Source organism: Echiichthys vipera (assembly GCF_963691815.1).
Source record: "Echiichthys vipera genome assembly, chromosome: 13".
Lineage (NCBI taxonomy): Eukaryota > Metazoa > Chordata > Actinopteri > Perciformes > Trachinidae > Echiichthys > Echiichthys vipera.
The window spans coordinates 6141979-6167526 of NC_139838.1; the positions used below are offsets into that span (position 1 = coordinate 6141979).

At 42.1% G+C, this 25548-nt stretch overlaps 1 protein-coding gene across 1 annotated transcript in view; it reads left to right on the plus strand.

The window, feature by feature from the left end:
• Positions 1-9730: 9730 nt before the first annotated feature.
• The window catches only part of foxo6b (forkhead box O6 b), a 47781-nt gene continuing 31963 nt past the window's right edge, over positions 9731-25548 (plus strand). Inside the window, exon 1 of the mRNA XM_083925929.1 lies at positions 9731-10450. Coding sequence (XP_083782055.1) covers positions 9953-10450 — 498 coding nt within the window. The 5' untranslated portion in view covers positions 9731-9952. The remainder of the gene's footprint in view (positions 10451-25548) is intronic.

Here is a 25548-nt window from a genome sequence, read left to right on the forward strand (position 1 = left end):
AACATTGCTCGAGGGGGATTCTTTAAATATTACTAAAACTGTATTTGTATTCATCAAAGGGCTGTGAGGGGAGGCTGAGGTTCCTACCTATAAAAAGCAGAGAAGAAAGAATACACGTGTGCAGTATGAGACAACCTCAACATGTACTGCCAATATGGGAACAAAATGCAGCCTTTTGGTTTTTTTGGGGGAAAAAACCCCATCTCTATTTTGTTAAAGTGCCTCTGTGACATTGGGAGGCCACATGGTTGGCTGCGGCCCAGACCCACAGAGAGGATGCATTCCTGGGATGGCCATTGGCACTGTACGGGCTGAGATGCCCAGCCCTCTGCTCCCACAGTTTCCGCACACAGCAGTGAGTCCCGCTGGAAAACAACAGTTTCGACAGTCTTATGTAACTGGGGTTGGTTGTAAAGGAAAGGGAGGGCTGGAGGGAGGGATTATGGACTGATGGAGAGAAAGAAGAAAAAAGGGGAAGGTTGTTTAAGGCTGAACATTGAAGCAAAGTTTAGTACTGTAATAGACTTGCCCAGAGCTAGTGTGTAGCCTAACCCTAAGATTCCAGAGTAGGTCCCACAGAGGACAAACTCAATGCAGGTTTTCATTTAAAAAAAGCATTACAGTAGGTGATTTCAGCCATTAGTCTTTGGTTGAACATGTGCTAATAAACAACTACAGCTGCTGTAGTCTTTGAAATTAAACAGCATGTTTTAGCTCTGTTAGGGCTTATAGCTAAATGTCATTCTTAAGACTTAAAGCTGCATTGATCAGTGTTTTTCTATATTAACAATTGATCAGATGACTGTGTACAATGTGAAAAGGTCACTCAGTAATAAACCCACTGAAATTGATCACCTTTTTTGAACGTTATCGCTCCATTTAATATCCTCAGTTCAGGCTGATAACCAGTGACAGTGTTATCAGTGGTTATCAGCCTCATAGATATGGGTTAGAAGAAGCTCGATCACCTATCAGTAGGTAGGTAGTAGGGTGCAGCTATCAAATTTTTTTGTAAGCGAGTATTCTACCAATTATTCCATCAATTAATTGAGTAATCAGATAAAAAAAATGTACTAGAATTTGCGTTTTTTGCAAAGAAATATATTATGTCTGGGGTAGGCCTATTTGGTGTGGTAACCGATGGGTGTGTGTTAGTTTGTGTTTGAGTGTACACGTGTGCGTGAGGGGAAAAGAGAGAGAGAGACGAGATGTGTGTGTGTGCAAAACACTTGCAATTTACCATGAATAAGTTTACTATTTAAACAATTCAAAGTAATGCATAGAATATTCCTTGACACACATGTTTACTCAAAAAGGGTTAAAGACAAATAGATTTATTTAGAAAATAAATTAGAGATAGATATTGTTAGGAAGAACTCGCTCTCCTCCTGTTACCGTAACAACAAGCAATGAACAAAACGCCACTGACACATTTCCTCAAACAAAACGATAAAGACCGATCAGTTATGTTTAACATTCATGAAAAACTAAACATAGAAGCATTCACAAGGACAGCTAACATTATGCATTCTCCTATTGTTTGTCCATCACTGCGGCAACCGCCCTCCTTAAACCGGAACAGCGGCACTCAGTGAAGTGGCGTTAACAACAGGCTGCTTTAAGCTCAGGCGCTGAATCATTGACGACGTGCTGTTGTGGTAGAACAGTTCTAGCTAATAGTGGACACACTGCACGTTTTTGGCTTCTTTTTTTTAAGTGTGAAATTATCCAAAACTTATTCTCTGCCTTTTCTGGATGTACTGGTGTGCATCCGCAAAAACGGTCCGTTGCAGATATATTGGCTCAATGAATTTTTGTAATCAAGTTACTCGAGTAATTGTTTCAGCCCTAGTCGGTAGGTTGGTCACGTTATAAAGGTCTGGGAGTCCCGTTGTGGATTCAAACAAAACAAAATTTACATGGTTAGGCTTAGGCAACAAAACTACATGGTTTAGGAAAAGATTGTGGTTTGAGTTTAAGGTTTGAGGCGATAGTTAAGAACGTTACATAAGAAAGATGACGTATGTAGCCTTCAAAAAAGTCAGTTGATTTAGTTTCACACAGGACATGAACAGGGTGAAAGTCCTGTATTTGTTTGACCACCCACCTCCCCAACCTCCCTCCTTGCATACAGTTTCAGTCTTTTAATATTCCCTTCCATTGTTGCTTTTCATACTACGTCATCTTACAGCGCTGCAGTTGAGAGCAAAGTGGATGGGTGATCCACCTCGTTAATGTATGATAATGGCCTACTGAGCCAAACAGGAGGTAGGGTAGGGCCATTATCATATCTATGGTAGTGATAATAACTGATAATGCCATTCAGTTGGCTGGACATTCCAGCAGGGTGAAATTATCACCCCACCCTGCAGTTCCCCATAACTCCATGGAGCATGGAGTTTAAGCTCATTGTTTTGCTTTTATGAGCTGCAACTTTTAAACTTCTTGCGTTCTCATTTACCTTTCTAGTAATGAGCCTGGTGCTTTTCTCAGTAGATTGGGGAGACCAAAACAAAACAGCCAAAAAAGGAGTTAATGTCCAGAAACACAGCTCCAAATAAATGCTAATGTTCTGTGGCTGCTGAATCTGTAAATAGGCCACTGGCTTCCAACAGGTTCACGAAAGCCAGATGGGTCAAGAAACAAGCAGCCAGGCAATATGACTGACAGCCAAAACTACAAAAGTAAGACCCAAGTTTTAATAAACCAAATGATGTCTCTAAACTTGTTTCGGTTCAAGCACGTTCAGAGAGCTGCAAGGTCTTGACAGATTTATTTCCTTTGTGTTGGGTGGGCATGAAGACATCCACAGGTCATGGTTAAAATTCAGCTTTATAGTAAGATGAAGAGAAACAGGTGAGTGAATAACTCAGGGTGCCACGTCTCTTTCTTTCTGTTTTGCCTCATTATGAGCAGTGAAGAGCACATCTAAACTTTCCGGATTGGAGGCGGTGGCAGCAGTCAGTGTTACTCAACAGTTGAAAGCCTCAGGGTTTCCCAAGGCAGGGAGTGGCATCCCCCTCCGCCAGTAAACACATCAGTAATCCTGCAGGTTGACTGACTGGCTCATTGGATAAGGCATGAAAATGAAGGAGGAAGACCCGTGGAGAAGAGGCAATTAGTGTTCACTCTAAGGTGTGTGGGGCCTTGGAATAGTTAGTGAAGCCCTGAGTCCCAGCTGGTGATCAGACAAATGCAAACAGCTGTCAAGACAAAAGAGAAAAAGAAAAAAATCTCAAAAAAATAATGAACTTTTCACCATTATGAACCCCTTTTCATGGATGTCCATGATGAACAGTCAGACATCTTAGAAAATACACTTTTTGTTGTCTTAAAGATCCATGTCATCCCGTTATACCAGCATGGTCTGGGATGTGTTCAGCCTAACGTTAGCACAACAACTATAAGCAGGGGTACACAGCTAAGCTAAAACCCCTATGAAATATGTGTTCAAACAACTCCATGGCTTCCCTCCTCATGCAATGTAGAAATAGAATTTTATTAAACCAAGACATTGCGGTTTATGCATCTCAAGTCTCCATACCTACATGATAAAGTAGGTCATGCCAGTGCCTTGCAAAACTACCCAAATAAAGATGTGCTGGTCTGCCACCTCTCTGGCTAAAGCTCCATTACAGTTTTTTGGCCACTTGGATCAGGCGAACAGCGTTTGGATATAAGTCTAAAAAAACAACAATGAAAGATGACCTATTGTGGTGAATGTGTTTGTAAGTCCTTATTTAAAGTAATAATCTGCCAGATTTTCAATTAAATAAATGTCTGTTAAGTATTTTATTATCACCGAATGAGGTAACGGCGATTGAGCCTATGGCCCACTGATGCATTTGCAGTATTATGAACTGGATCAATCCAATTCCAATCACAAGCAGGGCACAGATAGTGACCACTTTCCATCATCCAGGAGTAGTTGGTCCACCAGAGAGGGAAGGTGGAGCAGCAGACTCAGGGCCCGGCCACATGGAGACGCGTTTTCCTGTAACCGCACATCTTTAGTATTGGTTGGGCCGACCATCGACACGCAGCCGGCGTTATCGGAGCCTGAAAACGGTCTTTTTTTTATAAACAGGTCCTAGAGTGGAAAGATTTGAGAATCTGAGGGGGTCATGTCCCCCCCGTCCCTAGTGCCATCTGCGCATCCTAGAGAGCACATGCTCTCTAGGATGGATGAGGATTTGGGAAGTCTCCTTGTTCGTGTATTTCTGTGGCAGTTACAGCGCCACATCCAGGCCTGGCATGTGTACCACAGCATTTTTAGCCGGTTTCACTGGTTTCGTGTGGACGCAGATATGTCTTGAGCCGAGTCCGTGTGGATGAAAAACTTTTCAAGAACGACGGGACGTACCCTCACTAATGATTGATCTTCCAGATCGGAGGAGTTGAAATATTATATATAACATCGAGCAATCAAACTTGCGTAACACAATGCAACCCAATGCAACACAATGCGTCACAATGCGTCACAAATGAGGTCTGAGCAAAGTAAACAAGACAGCTTTGGAGCTGGTGAAAGGCATTTTATTTTACAGAGACAGGCTATAGGTGTTAAGCTAGGCTAACAAGCCCTGGAACTATAGTATGTCAGCACAAGACACAGAGATTTAATCACATCAATGAGATTGAAAACTCTTCTAGCTTCTTTTAGCCATTCTAGCTAATGGATAGCTATGTTACAGTAGCTAGTATTAATAAACAGCTCTCAGTTTATGTAACTTTTCGTAAAACATTGACAGTGTTTAGTTATCGGTGTTTTATTGTTTCAAACAGCACCACTTGACAGCACAACCTGTCTCCTTTCCTTCACCCCACATCAGACAGATCCATGCCCCAGAGAGCCATGGATTAACCTCAGTAGGGTAATGTCTTTTGTCCCCTCTTTGATCCACGCTATTATACAGTTCCGGACATTATCACTTTCATTGTGTTACGGAGCCTCGTTGCGTGAACATGAACTGTAATTCACATGTATAGTTGCAACTCAGATTCAGTGTGCTGAGGGTTATTATTCCACTCATCTGACCGTAGGTTTAATGCCAAACATATTTCTTAAAATAATAGACTATTCCTTTTCCTAAAAGTGTGTGCAAACAGATTTTTTAATGTTGTAGGTTGTTACCCTTCATTTGGGCCTCAGTGGACTGATGAAGAGGCAGCTTGAGGGAGGTTGCAGTGATGATATGATATAAGCATCTCACACAAATCCCATTGGCAGAGTCAGTTAATCGACTGATAAAAGCTGGAAATTCTGATCAAAATATGTTTCTGGGAAGAGTTGAATGTTGAATGACTGACTGACAAATTTTGCACAGTATCTTTGACAAATCCACTCCCCCTGTGTGAAAACTTGTAATTCTCTGTGTGCCTCGTGTCGTGTCCGGCTGTGTGACTCATGTTTCTCATGTTTACGCTGCGGCGGTACATCACCTAGCGGTGATGACGAGGACTTTGCTGTAAGCCGCAGCTGAACCCCCTCTATCCACTCTGCTGGCCCGGTTTCAGTGTTTTCATTCCATATGATAGGAGTCACACCGCATTCCTGTTACAACTTTTCTGTGGCACATAAAAAATCTCCTCTCAAAACCACAGAGCCATGTGTTTTGAGTTTTCCCTCTGTTTGTTCCCATTTACAGCATCTCTCTCCACTTCTCTCTCTCTCTCTGACACACACACACACACACATACACACACACACACACACACACACACACACACACACACACACACACACACACACACACACACACACACACACACACACACACACACACACACACACACACACACACACACACACACACACACACACACACACACTGATCGCTCTCTCTCTTCATGTTGATAGGCCCATTTAGTCCTCATGAAAGCATTCCATTTAGGTGCATTTGAGGTTATGGTTGTCACTGACAACCGGCTGTCAAAGAGTGGCAGAGCCTCTCTCAGTGTTGGGGGTTTCCAGAGGAGCTTACAACACAGAGAAGCTATTGATTGAGCCCACTTTATGGACTCAGACCCACCAAAGGCAATGGTGTGTGACAAAGACAGCAAGGGGACTTGGTAGTTTGACCCCATAAATGGGAAGAATTACCCCATCTGGTAATCAGTCTCAGTGGATTTGATTAGAATGCACAGTTCAGATGAACATGTCGAGAGAAGTTTGGTGGTTTCATATTAAAAATAGACAAAAAGGAAGTAAAAAAACACACAACGCATACGGAAAGTAGATGTTGATAGTGGAAACATGAACATCAGCAACTTTACACAAGAGCTATAGCTCAAGTTTCAGTTCACACTGATTCATGTTCATGTTCATGTCTTTGTTTTGGTGCTCCGAGATATTCTTTTTCAGTTGGATCTGCTCCTGTATGCTTCAATTTCATGTGTCGTTTCACTTTCTTTGCCGAAGTGGCTGAAGATCGGACTTGTTGTCACCACAATTTGCACAGTTGCTGGGTGCCGTAAATCCTTGGTTGCTGTAAAATGCATCAAACATGATCATTAGTTGCAAACGGATAAGTTCAGTTCACCGTTCACCAAAAACATGAGCATGTTCAATGAGTGTTGCTCTTTTAGCGCATATATATGCAACAATGGTGAACGCAGTACCTTGACTGGGTAGCTACCATTTAGTCCATTTCCATGGCAGGGCCTTTCTCGGGTCTGAATGTTCCTCTGTGTGTCCAGTATATTGCAGGAGATGGCCTTTATGTAGGGAGGTGCAAAGTAGCCGTGTTACATCTGACTTTCATGCAAAAAAACATTCTTGTCTCTTGACATTTTTCTTCACAACCTTAACCAAGTGTTTCTTTCCCCCTCGGACCTTTATTACAGTTTAGATGCCATCTTTTAGTCGCCATGTGCAGATAAAGTAGAAAGCAAGAGTTTTTCAAACAGAAACCAAACCAACCAAAAAACATCAGGGAGTGTAACTCGGGGCTTCTCAGCCGTCCATCTATTTTCTTGATGATTAAAACTTTGCATTTGCATTTTAAATGCTAATAAATTTTGACTCAGTGTATTTAAATAGGATCACTTGTAGGCCAAAGAAAATGTTAAAAAAATAAAGGCTTTAGCATTTCTACCTCATAACTGTATGTATGTGAGTCTGTGGGAGGCTTTGATGCAGCATTTACACTTTACACAACTGACTGAAATACAAAAATCAAATAATAAAAACATTTTTAAAGTCACTTCCTTTTGGTGGTGGGGGTGCATCGCGAGCCATGACCTGAATTATGAATTCTGGCTACATCTGTGCTGTGTTAAATCCTTATTTACATAGATTTATTTAGTTATTTGAACCTGCACAAGGTGTCTTACTCATAAATTACGTTAGAACAGTCCTTCCCAAAGTGGCGGTCACAACCCAAAGCGAGTCACGGAACGACTTTTATTGATATTTATTGAGTGTAACAATGCTTTATGTGAATTCATTTTCCTAATTAGATTAATTAAACACGAAGAAGAGCATTCTTTTTTTGCTCTGTGTGAGGCTGTTTATTAGCTCTTTATCAATATTTTTTTAAATCAATTTCTTAGTGCCTGAATGATTGAATTGCTTTATTTTAGTATGAGCAGAGGAAGGAGGAAGTTACAGCTTTTTTTGTCTATGAGTAACGTGACGAAACATTTGAGTTCATGTCAGACACAAAATCAAACATTTTTTGAGTCAATTTAGACATTTTCCAGTGTATGATTTGACTTCTTATCATGGTTTAGTATTAAAAAAAGTCATAATATCGAATTGTAATAAATATTGAATTGGCACTCAAGTATCGTGATCGTCTCAGGCCAAACTTTCACCTGAAAATGCGTTTACGCCGGCTACGCCAATGTTGGGTGAGACTTTGTGTATCTGGAGCTGAAAAGTTTGGGAACCCCTGCATTAGAAAATACATAAATGTTGACAACAGGCCATTATGAATTATAAATAGGGCAAATCAAGGCTGTATCCCATGTCGCCTTGGGCTGCCTCATTAATCTACACTACACTGCAACTGTGTCCTTCGTATGGATTAACAAATGAAAAGTGTAGGTTCTTGCCAGTGGAGGTTCTTAAAAAACAGACAGAATTTCACACATTTAAAGAGACTAGTTCCTTTGAAGAGGCTTGTATTCATTGGTTTAATGCACAATCTATTGATTAAAAAACAAACAAACAATGCAGGCAGGGATGCTGATCCCACCATGCCACGATAAATCACAACTTCGTAGAGGCTCAGCATATCATTCAAAAAGTACTGCACATGGCATCATTTACTGTGCTTGTTTATTTACAGCCAACAGCACATATTACTATTTCACAGTTAAATTAGTAAATGCTCATTTTAAGGGTCAACCCGTTCATTTGTGTTGCAGTGGAGGAGAGCAGAGGTGGAATGTAGAGTCACAAATATATTTGTCAAACATGAATTGTGCCACCACTTTCAATCATTTCTTTTGAGATGTGAATCCAAAATGGGAAGAATGGGAAGTCTGAAATTACATTTGTTCAATTTTGAATAATTTAAGGGGGGGGCTGGGGGGGGGGGGGGGGGTGTTTGTGTTTCTTTCAGAAATTGGGAGGACATGACCCCCACCCCCCACCGGAATCTGCAGCCATGAATGCAGGGGGGTGTAGTTCACATTCATCTTTATTTAGTTTATTTTTTCTTTTAACTTTATTTAATAATTTAACTAAAACTCATGATGACTGTCACTTGTGAAGAGAAGGGATAGAAACACGACGACAAACTAGTATGAGCTTTAATTTGTCTGATTAATGAGTGGAAATTGTATTGTTGGGAATATCACCACACACACACACACACACACACACACACACACACACACACACACACACACACACACACACACACACACACGCACACACACGCACACACACGCACACATACGCTCGCACACACACACACACACACACACACACACACACACACACACACACACACGCACACGCACACGCACACGCACACGCACACACACACGCTCTCCTCCTCCTCTGGAAACCTGTTCTAGAGGGAGTGACTTGATTCAGGCGGCGTCCAATTATATGGAAGCAGCACTTATTCCACTTTATTCCAGGCTACAGTTAAGTGGCTTGAAGCCTTCAGAGACGCACGGGCTTGTAGTATAAAGGCAGCGCAATAGGCAGAGAGACAGTACCCATGTGACATGTGAACGGAAACCCAAAGACAAAGGTAGAAATATCTCCTCCACCAAGTGAGGCGTCTGGCGGCGTGCAGAGGAGACGCAGAGGATGCTCCAAATCAAATCCATGAGGGCTTTTTTTTCTCTCGTCTGGAAATGCGCGGCTTCATATAAATGATGCATGAGAGACTGTTTCTATTTCTAAGGGAGTAATTGCGCTCGCAGTGAGTTTCAAGCTGAAGCCGGTCACCGACCAATCTGCAGAGAGACGGTAGTAAAAGCTGGGATCAGAACCTGGACAGACAATTATAAAGTCAGTCCATCTGTGGAGTTTGACAAACGTCCCTTTTAACCTGCGCTGGACCTCGTCCCTCAAAAGGATCAACTGTTGCTGCAGCCGGAACGAAACAGAGACATTCTCCAAGTGTGTCTGGCTTTCATAATGGATGTTTGACCGTCACTTGGTCCTGCATGCAGCCACACAGCCGGTGTTGTGCAATTAACATGGAAGAGAGACTGATACTGTTGTTGATGCCTCGGATACACCTTCATCTGTCCTGATGTAATGCCACATTGTTGCACTGAGGAGAATGATAATACTCCACACCGCTGCCGGCTTCTTCATACTGGTTGATCATCTGTGTGTGTGAAACAACATTTCTTCTTCTTTCTTTGTATAAGGGACCAGTTTGGGCATTTGAACTCACTGGCACGCGTCAACACTGACACGCTTTTTTTTTGTTATAGTGACCTTGCCCGATTTTGACATCTATTCAGCGGGAGATCCATCATGTTGATGATGATGAAGAACAGCGGCATGGACGCGCATCAGGTTGATATCGATTCGGAATTTGAGCCTCACAGTCGTTCGCGGTCGTGCACCTGGCCGCTGCCGTGTCCGGAGGATTTCCCCGTGGGAGAAGAGGCGAGCCGAGGTCTGGCCCTGGCATCGGTCAAAGTGGAGCAGTACAACGTGCCCGCATGCCGGGCCGAGAGAAAAGGCGGCGCACCGGCGGAGATCAAGCACCCAGCCGGCGCCCCGGCCCCGGTTGTGGCCGCTCCTGCCTGCATGTCCGGGGCTGCGCTCGATGTGGCCGGCCAGCTGCGCAAAGCCAAGTCCTCCCGGCGAAACGCGTGGGGAAACCTGTCTTATGCAGACCTCATTACCCGTGCCATCGAGAGCACCCCAGAGAAGAGACTCACCCTGTCCCAAATTTATGACTGGATGGTTCGCTTTGTTCCTTATTTCAAGGATAAAGGCGACAGCAACAGTTCCGCTGGATGGAAGGTAGGCCACATGAAAGAATTCTCTGACACCACATGCTGAAGGTTTTAGTGGAGAACCTGTACTATATTTAGCCCTATCTGTGTCTGCACCATAACTCCTCTCCTGCATATTTGAAAGCCACATAATTGACCCCTGGTTCCAGCAATTTATGTCAGTGGCGTGTCCCCGTGTCACTCCACGCTACAGTGTGTGGGAAGGGGTGGTGAGCGTGGCTGAATGAGGGTTCACTGGGTTCACTGGGTTCACGTATTTAGGGATTGCTGCCCGTGCGTGTAGGAGAAGCCGCACGGAGCCGAACTCCCCTTTGGATAGGTAACTATTACGCACTGTGACGCATTGGCAACGTGTCTGGTTACTGTCCTGTTTTTCTCCGCGTTGTCGGGTCACACGGGGGACAAAGTGTGCCTCCGGTCCGATTTGCAGCTCCTCAACTGGAGTCACCCATGTCGGGATAAACCGTTTGGAGCCACCCCGCCCCCCTGCTATCCAGTGCGTGCACGTTGAATTACGCACAGGCTGTGCGAAAAGCATGGCACTAGGCGAGGGGTTTAAAAGGACAATAACAAGAGATGATGACATGGGATGTCACACCAAACAGATGTAACTACAGATTATCCCTTAAATTCAAATTAATATGAGGTTAATCGAATAGATTGGATGCTGTAATCTACTTAACTTTACCACCCATTCTGTGTGCGGATTAGTGGTCTTTTGTTTCCAAGCCCTGTACTGCACTGTCCTTTATCTTTGGCAAAGTTTCGCTTCTGCGGGCCGCTTTTCTCAATCCTCAGCCTTTTCACAGCAGGCTGTATAATGTCTAAAACTTATCTGCTGCTTAAAATTACAGTTCAATCATTTCTGAACGACTGTCCATATATCTGGTAAATATGTCTGTTTACTGTCTAAACTGGAAATCAACTAAAATAAATGTAATATAAATAACGTTTGAATCAGATCGTTTCAAGAAGACAGAATATATGTGAAAATCTAATTTGCTGGTTCTCCACTTGTGTTTATGGTCATTTGGTGGAGTGGGAGTTTCATCAAAGGGCTACAATGGTCACTGCAATTAATGGGGATTTTTAAATGCTGGATGCACACTGTTAACTTTGACAGAGCAGGGCATTAGCCTCCATAACTCCCACTTGTTCAATTTACTGGCATCCTTCTATTCAGGAGCTTGAAAAAGACATACATCATTCGACATCAGGCCATCTTAAAGATGCTGGAAAACATGTTGAAAGGGTCACTCCACTGATTTAGCACTTCACTTCCACAAAATCGGGGGATTCACAATAGACAGATTTAAAAAAGGCTGAACACAAGTGAAGCAGCAGAGGCCAAGATATCCCTAGTATGAGTCAAGCACCAAAAACCCCTTTATCCTTCAATTCCCACAATGCAACTCAATGACATCTTTAATTGGACCCGCCCCACTTCTTTTAAACCCCACACATTCAGGCTTTCCGTTAAAACAAACAACAACAACAACGACAACAACAACAACAACAACTTAAAAAACGTAAAATGTAAACATAAAAACGTTTAGAGCCCAAGTCAAGACAACTGTGATGACATCACTGTAACATCATCAGGGTTTGTTTTTTTTTCAAATGTGAAGGACTTTGCACATGGGGTGTTTTTAGTTTGTAAGTCATTATATTTAAACTATTGTTTTTGTCATGAGTACATTCACACAGAAAGGGGTGATAAACGATTTTTCTCAGCTTTCACACTGAGAATGAAAACGTTAATCATAAGGATTATGATACCAAGATGCTTTCCAGATGCACTCTTTCTGTTCTTACCATTTACAATAAAGACTTAGACAATAAAGACCTAGACTTCATAACTGCACATGTGAACATTCACTGACGAGCATTTTGCATTGTTGTTTATTCATAATGCCCCTGCTGTGAAAAGGCCTTAAAGCTCCTTCCAGAGCCATGGAAGAAAGCACAATTGTTTTCCCAAGCTGAACATTGCTCCCTGTGATGAGTAAACTACAGTATATGCGTCATGTGTAAAAACAGCGGAGTGCCCCTTTAAGATTATGTTAAAGCTTTTGAAGTGTCACTTTTCTGACACAGCCTGGCGATAGAAGGAATACAGAGGAGGGGAAGTTGCAGTGGGATTAACAGGCATTTCACACCATCTGTGTGTCTGACATTGAGTTGATCCAAAATCCTCTATCTGCTTCTCCTGTCATGTTATCATATCCCAACAGCTTTTTATGATAACTGACATTGTCTCCCGTCTATTTATCCCTCTCACACAAAAGCTTTCTTCCGTGCTTTCGTCATCTCATTTGGCTCCATACCAGCCTCCAATTGAGCAGTATTAAGACGCAGATTAATCTCAATAAAATCACCACTTGATTTAGGTCCGGCGCAGCGGCAACAACCCCTGTCCAATCTTTATGGTATGGGTTTTTGAAAATTGGATTTAAAACAAGGCTTAATTCCTGGGGCCTTGTCCATGGTGCCCAGGGATGCCCAGCTTGATACCTGCTCCCTTTCCAGCTTTGTGTTGGACGTTTTGATTGGCTGGTCTGGCAAGCAAGCCGATTGGCGTAGAAAGGGGCTCCAAGTCGAGGTGAAAAACAACTTGATTCAATCCTAATAACACTCCTCAACAATAAAAAAAAAAGGGAGAGAGAGGGACGTACATGCACGCACATGTTGGACTGTAACAGTTGGCAGCGATTTTAATGAGATTTGAAGCACGGAGGTACAGAATCCCTCACAAACACACACATTCCTGTGTGTGTTTCTGCTTACATTGAACATTACTGATGGGGGGGGGGCTATATGGATAGATGGTTGGATGGGATGAGTGGGAGGGGAAATAAGATCCAGTCAGAGACTTGCTATTAAAAGCACTCTTTAAGAGCTGTTGTGTAATCCTGTCTGAGAGCTGCTGCTCAATTCAGCCCCTGGGCTCTTTGTCTTCATCTGGGCCAGCAGCTTCTCCTGCCTCCTAATATCACACACACACACACACACACGCACACACGCACGCACGCACGCACGCACGCACGCACGCACGCACGCACGCACGCACGCACGCACGCACGCACGCACGCACGCACGCACACACACACACACACACACAGACACACACACACACACACACACACACACACACACACACTGTCGAGCTGTCACTCACTTGTTTAAGTGTCAAGCGCTAAGGCTACAGAGGTGCATTTGATTTCTTTCACAGACTCACACACTTCTTGCGTCCAGTGGATGTGTATGGATTTCTTGAATTGTGGTCACATTCACACACACACACACACAAACGCACGCACGCACGCACGCACGCACGCACGCACAGTGTTGCTAAAGCATCTGGCAGCAGGGTTACCGTGATGACTATGTATAGATTTCTCCAACTGTGGTTCAGTAATTGCGGTCAAGTGTTTGGGCCACGTTTGCTATTGTATCTGAGGTGGGAGGCTGTGTTTGGTCGTGTGGAGTGAGTTCACTTCTGTAGGTGGTTGTGGTGACGATGCGGGGGTACGCGCTCACGCACACACATTGTTATGTTTATTTCACAAGTGGCTCTGCGTGGGAATGGATGTGTTGAGCTGTGGCCTGTCTGCAGGCTGTACTGTACAGTCAGCAGCAGGCAGGGAGGTAGGGGCTCACTGACTTTACCTGAAGGCTGTGCGAAGCAGCATGTTCAAGGAACGTTGTGGGTGTAGGAGTGTTGTAATCACACTGTGATATAATGAGCGCACGGCAAACAAGCAGTAATACACACGAGGATCAATTATACTTTCAGAAAAGCATTAATTTAGTTTGTTTCTTTGTCTTTACAGCAATTTAACACCCTGCTTGTATATTGAACACGTCTCCTTAACAACTACACATGTAATTTACTGGCTCAAAAAGGGCTCTTTAACTCATAATAATATAGTCCATTGTGCAGTAATTTTGACACATTTTGTCTTGTTTTGGTCCGACATTCCTTTTTTGAGTCTTTGTGTGTGTGTGTGTGTGTGTGTGTGTGACAAAACGTGCTCTTAGAAACAGCGACTGTAAGCAGGAACTAACACAGAGGCAGTTCAGTGTATTTTGATAGGTGTTTTTCAGATTTTGTCACCATGGTAGCCTCCCAACCGTAAAAGACACATTCAAGAAACATTTCAAGTGTGTAGTTGAGATCCAAATGAAGGTCAAGTTTGAAAATGGGTGTGATCCGAGAAAGGGGGCTAAAAGTAAAGGGGTGGAAAGACTTTACGCCCCCTGGTCCCATTTGGTGTGATTCAATCACAAGATGGTCTCCGGAGAGCATTACTTTCAGTATCTACATTTGTATTAGGGAAGTGATTTTGTAATTGCTAATTAATGCACCATTCTGGGAACCATTTGGATCATTTTAAAGCTCCAGGTCCACTCAGACCTCTGCCAAAATGATGCACATTCCCTCTACAGTATCTGGTCCTGACAGAGTATGAAGTTTTAGATCAGGGTTGTGGGTTTGTGTTCAGTTTAAGTCTAATTTATCATGAAAAATCCTCTCTCTTTCTCTGACTGCACCATTTGTTTGCATCCATATGTGTTATGTGTTACAAGTAGATTCAAGATGCCCAGCTGTGAAGACAGACAGACAGATAACATGTCTCAAACCACTCCTTCAGACACTTGACAATTAACGCTATGATGAGCAGTTAATCGTGATTTTTGACACTTATGCACGGTCATCATCTTGCATCCTCACTGAGGAGCTGTAGAGTAACATGACATCTATAGAATGTACTGTAACTCAGTGCATTGTGGGATTTTCCATGGACACCTCTTACAACCTTTTAGTTTTTTTTCTCTGGACACAATGTAGAAAATACATTTCATATGTCGACACTCAAATAAAATGGCTGAGCTCAGCAGGAAAAAGTTGATGTCAAATAAAATGTAAAGATTCATTTTTTCAAAACATTCATTTTAATACAGTCATGAATATTTTAAAGTACTTATGTAGAATCTTTATTAAAAGCTATATTTTTTGAAAAATAATACACCCACGGGGCATTTTGAGGGGTACAGAATGAAAGTATTGCTTGTAAATAAAAAAATATATTTAGTCTGAATTAATATTTACATTTTTTTACAATGACTTTCCATGGTAGCAGCCAATAGCATTGGGCGTTGCTGGTTGCCAGGGTTGTCTGTTGTTGGGTGCAGCTACTCTAGGCTGGCACTGGGTGAAATGGAGTTTGCCAATCCTGCAGCTGCTTATTTGTCCCAGCAGCTGAGTGGGCGGGGACGGGCAAAAACCAGAGTCAATATAGGCCGAGCATTCACTCCATGGACTGAGAGAAAGGAGAGAAATGCCATTAAAACGCACGCCCAAATGGCTACGTTTCTCCTTGATAGCTAACATCACTTTCATCTTTACTGAGCTGAAATGACTAACGCTAATGGCTTACGGCTTACGGCTAACGCTAACTGTCAGTCAAACTCCTCTGCAGTACTTGTTTTTATGCCGCGATTTGCCGGAGGGAATGGGTTCAAACAGGCTCAAACAGACTCTGGTCTCCTGTAGGCTACTGGGCCGGGTCTGACCAACCTGACAACCCGACTGCTCTGATTATTTTTTGTTGTTGCGACTACAATCTTGAGACACTAGATGGTGTTCTGCTCATTCTTCATATGCAACCTTTAATGTTATCTAGAGCAACGTTACATTTCCAACCAGGTAAACCTCCAAAAACACATCATTAAAAGTGGAAGAACGTCTTAATGATCAAACTAAATGGTCTCGGGAACATAGTTTTTTGTAATTTGACTCACACGTTTCTGTAAAGAAGACATAGTAAATCCCCCCAAATATTTATTTAACTTCTTACTTAAATACTGATTGAATTCCAATTCGAGACGATTTATGGCAGCCCTAAAATGGTCACACTAACTTTAGGTTGATTCACCTGTTTCACATATCCTTGATTACTGAGAGCAAAAGTGGATCTTTACCTCTAATACGCTTCTAATCTGCTTGTAATGCATCACAATGCACTTCACGTAAAGTATTACCGCCCATGCTGATGGCCATCACCTTGTTCTGCTGAGATTCCACTTGCAAGAGATAGAGAGGGAGAATAGGGTCCACATCACCGAGAGAGAAAAAGAGGAGGCAAGGAGACATTTTGAAGAACAAGGTATTATTTGTCCTGCCAATAAAACCTTTTTTGAATTGGATAAGGAATTGAGTGGGAGACGGAGAGAGGCGGAAAGAGAAAAGATAGAGCGAATGCGAGAGTGGTGGCGGTGGCCCCTGCTGCTGAGCACATTGATAGCAGCCTTAATGCCTGTGATGCTCCAGTGCCAGCAGAGACAGAGGGGAATTGGTTGGAGATGGTGGAACAGGCTTAGAGGGTTCCCTGTGCCAGCCGGCCTGGCACTGGCTCAACTGAGAGCCCTCTGCACTGCTACACAGTTATTGTTATTATCACAAAGGCGCAGCAGAAGGAGAGGCAGCTCTCGAGTTGGCGGGCTTGGCGCTGGGTTAACCGGGGGCGGGGAATGGAAAGAGGTATTTGGAAGGCGAAGGGGGTTGGTTGTTGAATCTGAGACCATGGTAAAACTCTTCTGATCAGTCCTGTGAATGGAGAGAAAACAGTTGGGAAGAGTCGTTAATGGATTGAATGGAAAGGAGGCCATGCCGAGACGGACGGATTTTGAGCTGAGAGGATCAGCTTCCTTGTCAGTTGAAGCCGAGCAACAAAAAGCATTTGAATAGAACGCGGGCAGATATCACTTCAATCTGGAGAAGGGCTGGGATGTAAACAAGGGATGCACCGGCAGTGGAGGCGGGGTGTTCACTGCTTAAATGAGTCATAGTGGTTGGAATAGAACATAATATTCTCGCCCTCAGCCCTCACACTTCAATCAGTTGGAATAAATCAGATGGAATAAAATGTTGAGAAACACTCTACAGACGGAAATTCCAGAGAGGAAACCGAGTCCAGACACACAACAGTCAGTCAGGAAGGCGGATCTTGGGAATCGTGCCTGGTGGTGTGTCGTAAAATGTCGGCCCAGCACACATTCTCTCCGTGTTGTCTACCAGACCTCAGGGCTTCAAAATGTTCTGGTGTCTGGCTTGGACGATGCAGAGCTGTAAAAACATTCAGTCCTCCGTCCTCACTGTCAGACTGTGACTCAGGAACAGGTCAGCACGTAATGTTACACTGCTAACCAGGCGGAAGGGAGGGTGTGCTCCTTTTCTACAAATCACATACACTTTTACATTCTGACTGTGACATTCACAGTCACAATTAGACATTGGTTTCCATTCAATTCTACTATATGAAAACCTATGAGCTGAACCGATCTTGCCTTATGTATTGCATTACAATAACACCTTGAGAAATATTTAAAGTGTTAATCCTGCACAAAATCATTCCATTGTCGTTTTTGGCACTTACAACATCAAATAAGTCACCGAGACAGTTTTTTTTCCGTGTATAAACTATTAACAGACAAATTGCTAACAGTCGCTAACAGCCAGATGTGGCTAACACTAATTAGCTCAGGGCAGTACGGTGAAGGCATTAAAACGTCTTTTTTAACCACTAATGCTGCTCGAAATAACAGCAAACCTCTGCAGCAGCATGAGAAGAGTCCCTACACAGAAAACAAAACACCAATGGGCTCCTTCCTTTGGGATTGACTTTGGTAATCCACTTGATTGAACTTTACTATGAGAGGAGCTGGTACAGGGGCCAGTAGGTAAGTCTTTAAAACACTCTTTTAATAAACTCTGGGTTCACTAACTACGTTGGTGGTGCTTTGTTTTCTGTGTAAGGACTCTTCTCATGCTACTGCAGAGGTTTGCTGTTATTTTCAGCAGTATTAGTGGTTAAAAAAGACGTTTTAATGCCTTCATCGTAATGGCCTGAGAAGTCTTAATGTAAATCATTCTCCTATTCCTTTTATTTCTGCTTACTTTATCATACTAAAAGACACGCAAAACTGTTTGATTCCAAATTCTGTGATAGCCTTGAAAGTTTTATGTCACACAAGGAGTTACTTTTGAAATACACTCATCCTAACAAAACATCAGTTCACAGCAACACCAAACTGACTGTGATCCCACTGGAATCACCAAAATAATGTGTTCATGCATCTGAAATTGCAACAAAATTTAATGTGATTAATGACACACTTGTTTCATATTCAACCCCCTAACTTTTTACATATTGTACTCATTATACTGTGCACCAATTTTAATAAATCATCATGCACTCGCAGTGTGTTTATAATGGGCTTTTGATACCTTATAATGCATTACAGGTATGAGCACTACTTCAAGGAAAGTTTTGCCCTTATTTTTTACTGCAAATGGGATTAGTTTTGAGTTCCTGCACATGCTAAAATGGGTTTGATAGAGGTTTATATATCTGAAGATTTTGCGTGTGTGTGTGTGCATCTGCTCTTGTTGTTGTATAGCTAGGCCTGATGGGAGTCCAGGTCCGGGGGGTACAGCTCTAGTTAATAATTCAGATGAGGCTCATTATCAAGGCAGCGCAGATCTCTCTCTGATTCCACCTTAATTGCAGGCAGGATGTGCCTCTCAGACACTCTCAAAGTCACTCCCCCTCCTGTCTGCAGCTGCACACACACACACACACACACACACACACACACACACACCAAACACACACACGGACACAGGGACACACACACACACACACACACACACACACACACACACACACACACACACACACACACACACACACACACACACACACACACACACACACACACACACACACACACACACACACACACACACACACACACACACAGACAGATCTCCACTACTTCTCTTCCAGACCTCACCTCTCCACAGCAGGTCCCCTCAGTGAGATCAGGCCAGTGTCTTTGCCTGAACAGGTTAGTGGACATTTGAAGATGAGTGGATAAATCCCACTCAGAGCTCATGACTATCACAGGGTATCGACTCAAAGGCCAAGCATGTGCTCCTATTACGAGTCACTTACATTTTTAATCAGCACTTCATGAGGGCTTTTTCCTTTTGGAGGGCTCAGCAAACCAAGATTGATGGGAGGTAATCAGTCGGAGGACACCAGCTCTGTGATTAATTCTACTGTGAAGCTTTCAGCCCCAGGCTGAATGACTTGGATCGCAGCCCTTTCAACCCCAAATCTTCTGTAGCGTTAAAGTAAGGAGGACATGTAAAATCCAAACCTGAATCCTAAACAATACTTTCCCATACAACTCAACAGCATTTTCAATAACGTTTTGAGGAAAACAATTATAATAATAATCAGAGTCGGCGGCAAAGACAAGCCCTTTCAGTGGGGATACAATGGCATTGCAGCCTTGTTTACAGCTGCAGGGCTTTCGTTCAGTAGTGGACCAGTTTAAAAAAATGTTGTCCCCATTAGTCATTTAGACACAAACACATGGGGAAATAGGGTCGAGGTTGAAAAATACTTAAATTCCCCTAAATTATACTTGCATATCAATGAAGATAAAAAAAATTGATTTAAAAAAAGATTTAATAAAAAATCTTAATCCACATCAGATGATAGCCAATGGGCTCCTTGATTGCATTTCAGACAATGCATGCAACCAAAGCCCGCTCAGTTGTGATTGGCCAATACTACTCGGAAACAAGAACTCTTCGGATCTCAAAATCTTGTCCTGTTGCCTACAGAAATCTGTGTATAGAGACTGGCTGTAGCATGCCATTTTTCAAGTGGGATTGCCTCAATCAAGCCATGAGAGAAAGACATCTCTTTTTCACTTGGCAGCTTCAAAGTATAGACGCTCTTTTGGAGAGATTTGCTAGACTAAAGAAAACCAGACCATTTGGAAATCCAGCTCACTGGACCTATTGTTTGTGAATCTCTTATTTAAAATAAAGTGAAGAATCCAGTGAGGCAAGGAAGGCACCAACAATAGGGTCACTGTACAGTGTGCAGTCATTGGGCCTTACAGTGTAATTCCAGCGCAAATCCCGGAGAGTCGCTAACAGCTGAATGTAGCTAATACTGATTAGCTTTGGGCAGTAGGGTAAAGGAATTAAAACGTCTTTTTTAGCCACTAATACTGCTCAAAATAACAGCACACCTCTGCAGTAGCATGAGAAGAGTCCTTACACAGAAAACAAAGCACCAACAACGTAGTTAGTGAACCTGGAGTTTATTAAAAGAGTGTTTTGAAAGACTTACCAACTGTCCCAGGTACCAGATCCTCTCAAAGTAAAGTCCATTACCAAATGCAATCCAAAAGGAAGGAGCCAGTTGTTGCTTTGTTTTATGTGTAGGGACTCTTCCCATACTACTGCAGAGGTTTGGTGTTATTTTGAGCAGTATTAGTGGTTGCCCCGAGCTAATCAGTGTTTGCCATGTAGCGACTCTACCGGATTTCCCCGTAAATAGTTCATACACAATAAAAACTGTCTCGATGGCTTATTTGATGTATAAGTGCGGAAAAAGACCATTGGATGATTTTGCGCTGGAATTATACTTTAATGTTAAGAGGTAGTGTTTCGGGTGGTTCCTGACAGTATTTATTTATTTTTTTTTTTTAACCTTGGGTGACATTTATATCAATGAAATTTGCCCACAAATAGAGTAGAACAGGTAACTTTACATTGCTAATAGAGGGCTGAGGGTTGATTATGCCAGTGGTGAAATCTCATGAACAGTTGGCACTCATCAGATTGAGACCAATCTCAGAACCAATCTCAGAACCCAACGGCTATCGGTCTGACGATGAATTAGCCTCTAGGGAGAATTGTCAATATTTTTGCAGTTCCAGTCCCCAACAGATATCTGGAGAACAGATATCTGCACCAAGACTTCTTTCATGTGCCGGCCATTGTTTACAGTCCGGGCTATACTTTTGTGAGTGTTGTAGGTCCAGACGACATTTCGGCTAATCTCTTTAATTTATATCTCAGATATCTGCATGTATAAGGACCAATAACTGAGTTAATTCATGAAAGCTAAAAAGAATCCCTGCAAAGTAGCACGTGAGGAGGGAAATGGAGGGAAAAGTATTATTAAAATAGATGTGTACAAGATGTGGATATGGTTAAGTTTTTCCAGGGAAATGAATGGTTGTAGTAGCTAAAGAACAACAGGGCATATTAGTAAAAACCTGCACTCCATCATTTTACTGTACTATCAATCACCCTTAATGCGTATTGTTCTCAGTGTAGTTCAGTCCTGTTAAGGTGATGTTCAGCATCAATCAAGTCACATTCATTTGCTGGCAATTTAATCCTTTCTCATTAAAGATGCCTGTAATTGCACTTTGATCATAGTGGATAAAAGCCAGTTGAAAAATACAGCAACAGTGCCTTGAGAGCGGGATCAATGGCTGTGTTTTTAACCAGGGTTATTTGCTCATTGTCTTTGTTTAAAAGTCTGTTAAAGCAGTTGCTACACTCGGGAAGGTGTCTGCTAATGATGCCAAGTTGGGCCCAGACACTGAAAAAGAACATGCCTACTGTCTATTGTCAGCACAAAGAAGGGTCAGGGAAGAATATCTCACTTAATGAATATTCATCAGTCCAACGGCATATTTGGACAAATTACAATAAAAGCCTTTCAACATGGAGCTGAGTGGAAATAATTTACAATCTACTCATTTAGGAGATTATTAATCAAACACTATTAAACTGCTTCAATTATGGCTAAGCAAATTTACATCATGGTATTTAAAGACCATATACTTGTGTGTGGTGGATTACTGAGGGAGGTCCAGGAGGCAGACAGAGGTTAGAAGCATAAGACGACCTCTCAGTGGATTTCTGTGTCAGTTTGATGAAAATAGGTCAGGATTCAGAGTTGGCGTTTAGCATTCTGCTCATGCGATGGCTGACGCCGAGCTCGACGCCGAGCTCGACGACAGCTAGCCTCGAATCAACTCCAGACTCTTTTCTGTCTCTCCCCCCACCCCAGACTCCTCTGTAATCTAAACTCTGTCCTGTCATCCTCTGTCTCTCCATTGTGGCTTCCATCGCTTCAAGCTCACGTAAAAGAAATTCAAATCAGTGGCCATAGATTAAGCCCACTCCGCCACAGAAATTGCACTTAAATCCACAATAGTCTGTGTCTGGTAGAATTTATTTGATTTAGATGTACTTTTGAGTATTGTACTCCCGCTTTCGAGAGAGAAAATAGATGTGCAGCAAAGTTTTATGAGGATAATATTTCAGCTGTGGCCAGCAGTGACCTAGCTTAGCATAAGGTCGACGGTATGTTTGGTCACCACTAGATGGGCTTGATTTATTATTCTCCTACAGAGCAGGCCCTCATCTCTCATGACTGCCATGCTTTAAAAATGACTCTTGAAAAGGTGAATTCACTTACAGATGAGCCAGCTCAATGCTGAGCTACATCTGAGGCTTTGCAATGGAGTCACAGCATCCACCTTTGGCATGTGCAGAATTGGCTGTATGCAAAAAATAGGTAGATATAAAGTTAACAGCCAAAAGATAAGTGAAAAGACTGCTGCCTGTCTGTGTCCAATAAGATTACCTAGACAGAAACAGGGTTGTTCCCCTCTTTTCTGTCATTCCTTCCATGCCACCAGTGCCCAGAGTTCCTTGCTCATCTGCCGACAAAAAGACAGTCGGAGGGCAGACACCGATGGTATGGAACGAGGTCAGCACCGTTCATCTACATCATGAGACCATAAAAAATAAAGGACGTAACTTCCAGCCTGAAAGGTAAAGCAATGTGGAAATGCCTTTGTAATGACTAATGATTTATTACTTTACTAAACATTCTACTAATGAGTTAATGGTCTCAATCACTAGTTTCAAGTCTTCTTCAATACAGCATGATGTTGGTCCCATTCAGAGTAAAATAGATGATAAAGCTGTTTTTTTGTGTGCTGTCTGTGCTATTGTTTAAATACTTTGACCCTCTCACTGTGTGTTTATACTTCCTCAGAGTTGATTGTGACATTTTTAATACCTGAAATGTCTTATTATCAATAATATTAGTAATATTATCATATTTCACTTTGCTAACCAAGCTAGTTAGCTAGCTAGCACTATCATTACCTGGTAAGCTAATGGAAACTGCCCATTTCAACTGGCTCCATTAACGGTACTAGCGCTGGGAGGTCTCTGCTCATCCACCAGCAAAAGTCAACTGGAGGATTCATGTCAACCAGTTGAAAATCTGTTAAAGTTTTCCTCTTTAGTGCTTAGCTTAGTATTAGCATTGAAATGTCACTTCTCACTTCCGGCATCTTTTCCAAATATAGTCACTTCCGGCTCCAAAATACCAAGTTGGCGACGGCCAAATGCCAATTTCCTGGAATCAAAACGTTAGTCCACAAGCAAATAGCTCCCCGTGCTGAAATAACACATGGGCTCGGGCATGCTTTCAAAACATGGTGTGAGCAGCAACGAAGCGACATTGGAGCGAAAACTTTTATAAAAAAAAAAGTAGGTATTTTCATTTCCTTCATTCCCTTTCATTTTTTTCATGAAAATTACTGAACAAATTCATACTCCAAAGATAATTAACCCTTTTTATTATAACTATCCCATGCTCTCTACTCTAGTGCCACCAAGAAAAAAAAAGTAGCATTTTTGACGTGCTAACGAAAAGGTTCTAAGAATCATCAGCTGTCAGTGTTCCCTCTACTTAATGATGTTTTAGTGTCTTTAGTGTCTGATATCATGTCAAAAAATCTATCAATAAATGAGGGAAATCAGATTTCAACATGGCAGTGATGGCTAAATGCAGACAGTCCTATAGTATGATGAAAAAGTAAGTTCCATTAAGCAAGGCCGGGGGGGCTTCACAAATCCCACGTTCACTCCAAGTAAATTGGTTTTGGTGATTGCAGGTTTGTTGGGAATCTTTATCATTTTGATTCAATTTTGCCCACAAAGTACGTATTCTAACATAAAGTTGTGTGAAATCTAAGCAACACGAACTAACTGACACCCACTGGTTGGTCTCTGGGTGTCTGGGTACGTAATGAAGCTGCCATGTGTGTTCCACTATATGCAGCAGAGTACATGATGCACAGAATAGTGATGGGAATTACAGCTCTTTGGTCATAAGATCTGTCTCCTTTCTTTTCTGAGAGCAGTTATTTTTTCCTCTTTTTTTAGGGGTCACTAGGTTTATCTGCAAAATAATCACTAGGATATTGATAGGGTAAGATTTAGATCCGAAATAAACTCACACATTGCAACAATAACATTTCATTTCACAAGTGCTTGCTATGACAAAAACATGACTTCCTGTTCACTGCCTGAGTTACTTTCCTATTTGTTGCAAGAAGTAAATATGCAAGATTCTTCATTTGCAATACAATAAAAATATTTGCCATATTGATAGTTCAAAAGTGGGATATGTCAAGAATAACTTGCTTGGCTAAATGTTATTACCATAGTGAGACATTACTGGGTCTCATTTAACATAGATGGTATAGGACCATCGTTTTATTCTGTCTTGTACTAGTAACAGAAAACAAACATCTCTCAGATGGAACCGGCTCCGGTTCTATACAACGTCTATGCAATATTATATTGATTATTTGTACAACAATATGCTGTTATTGCTTTTTTTTTAATGCTGAACTTAACCAGACATTTAGGTTCAAAACAAACTTCATTTAGCTAAGAAAATAATAAATATAAAACAGGGATTTCAAAAAGGTGCATCTTAAAGATGATATGTGTAGATAAAAGTGTTTAAAATGTTTTAAACACTTTTAAAAGCTTTTTGTTTTCACGCTATTTGCCAGCTGCAGCCTACTGATGTTGTCTTTGTGTTTCTGTTTCTATTTTGATTCTATTTATTGTTTTGATAGTATAAAGTAGAAAGTATAATGACAATAAAGATAATTCTGATTCTGATGTATAGATATTAGCAGTTTGCATCCATGGCATTCGATCGTTGATCATTAAATCCATATATCGACACACACCATCCATAGCACAGAAAATGATAGGTGGGGGATCAGTAGGGAGCCCCAAAACAAAGTTTAGCCCCTGGGCTCTAAAAAGGTTAATCCAGCCATACTTATAACATGCAGCAGTGAAAGCAACTATGTGAATTGGCTTGTGAAAGTTGCTGT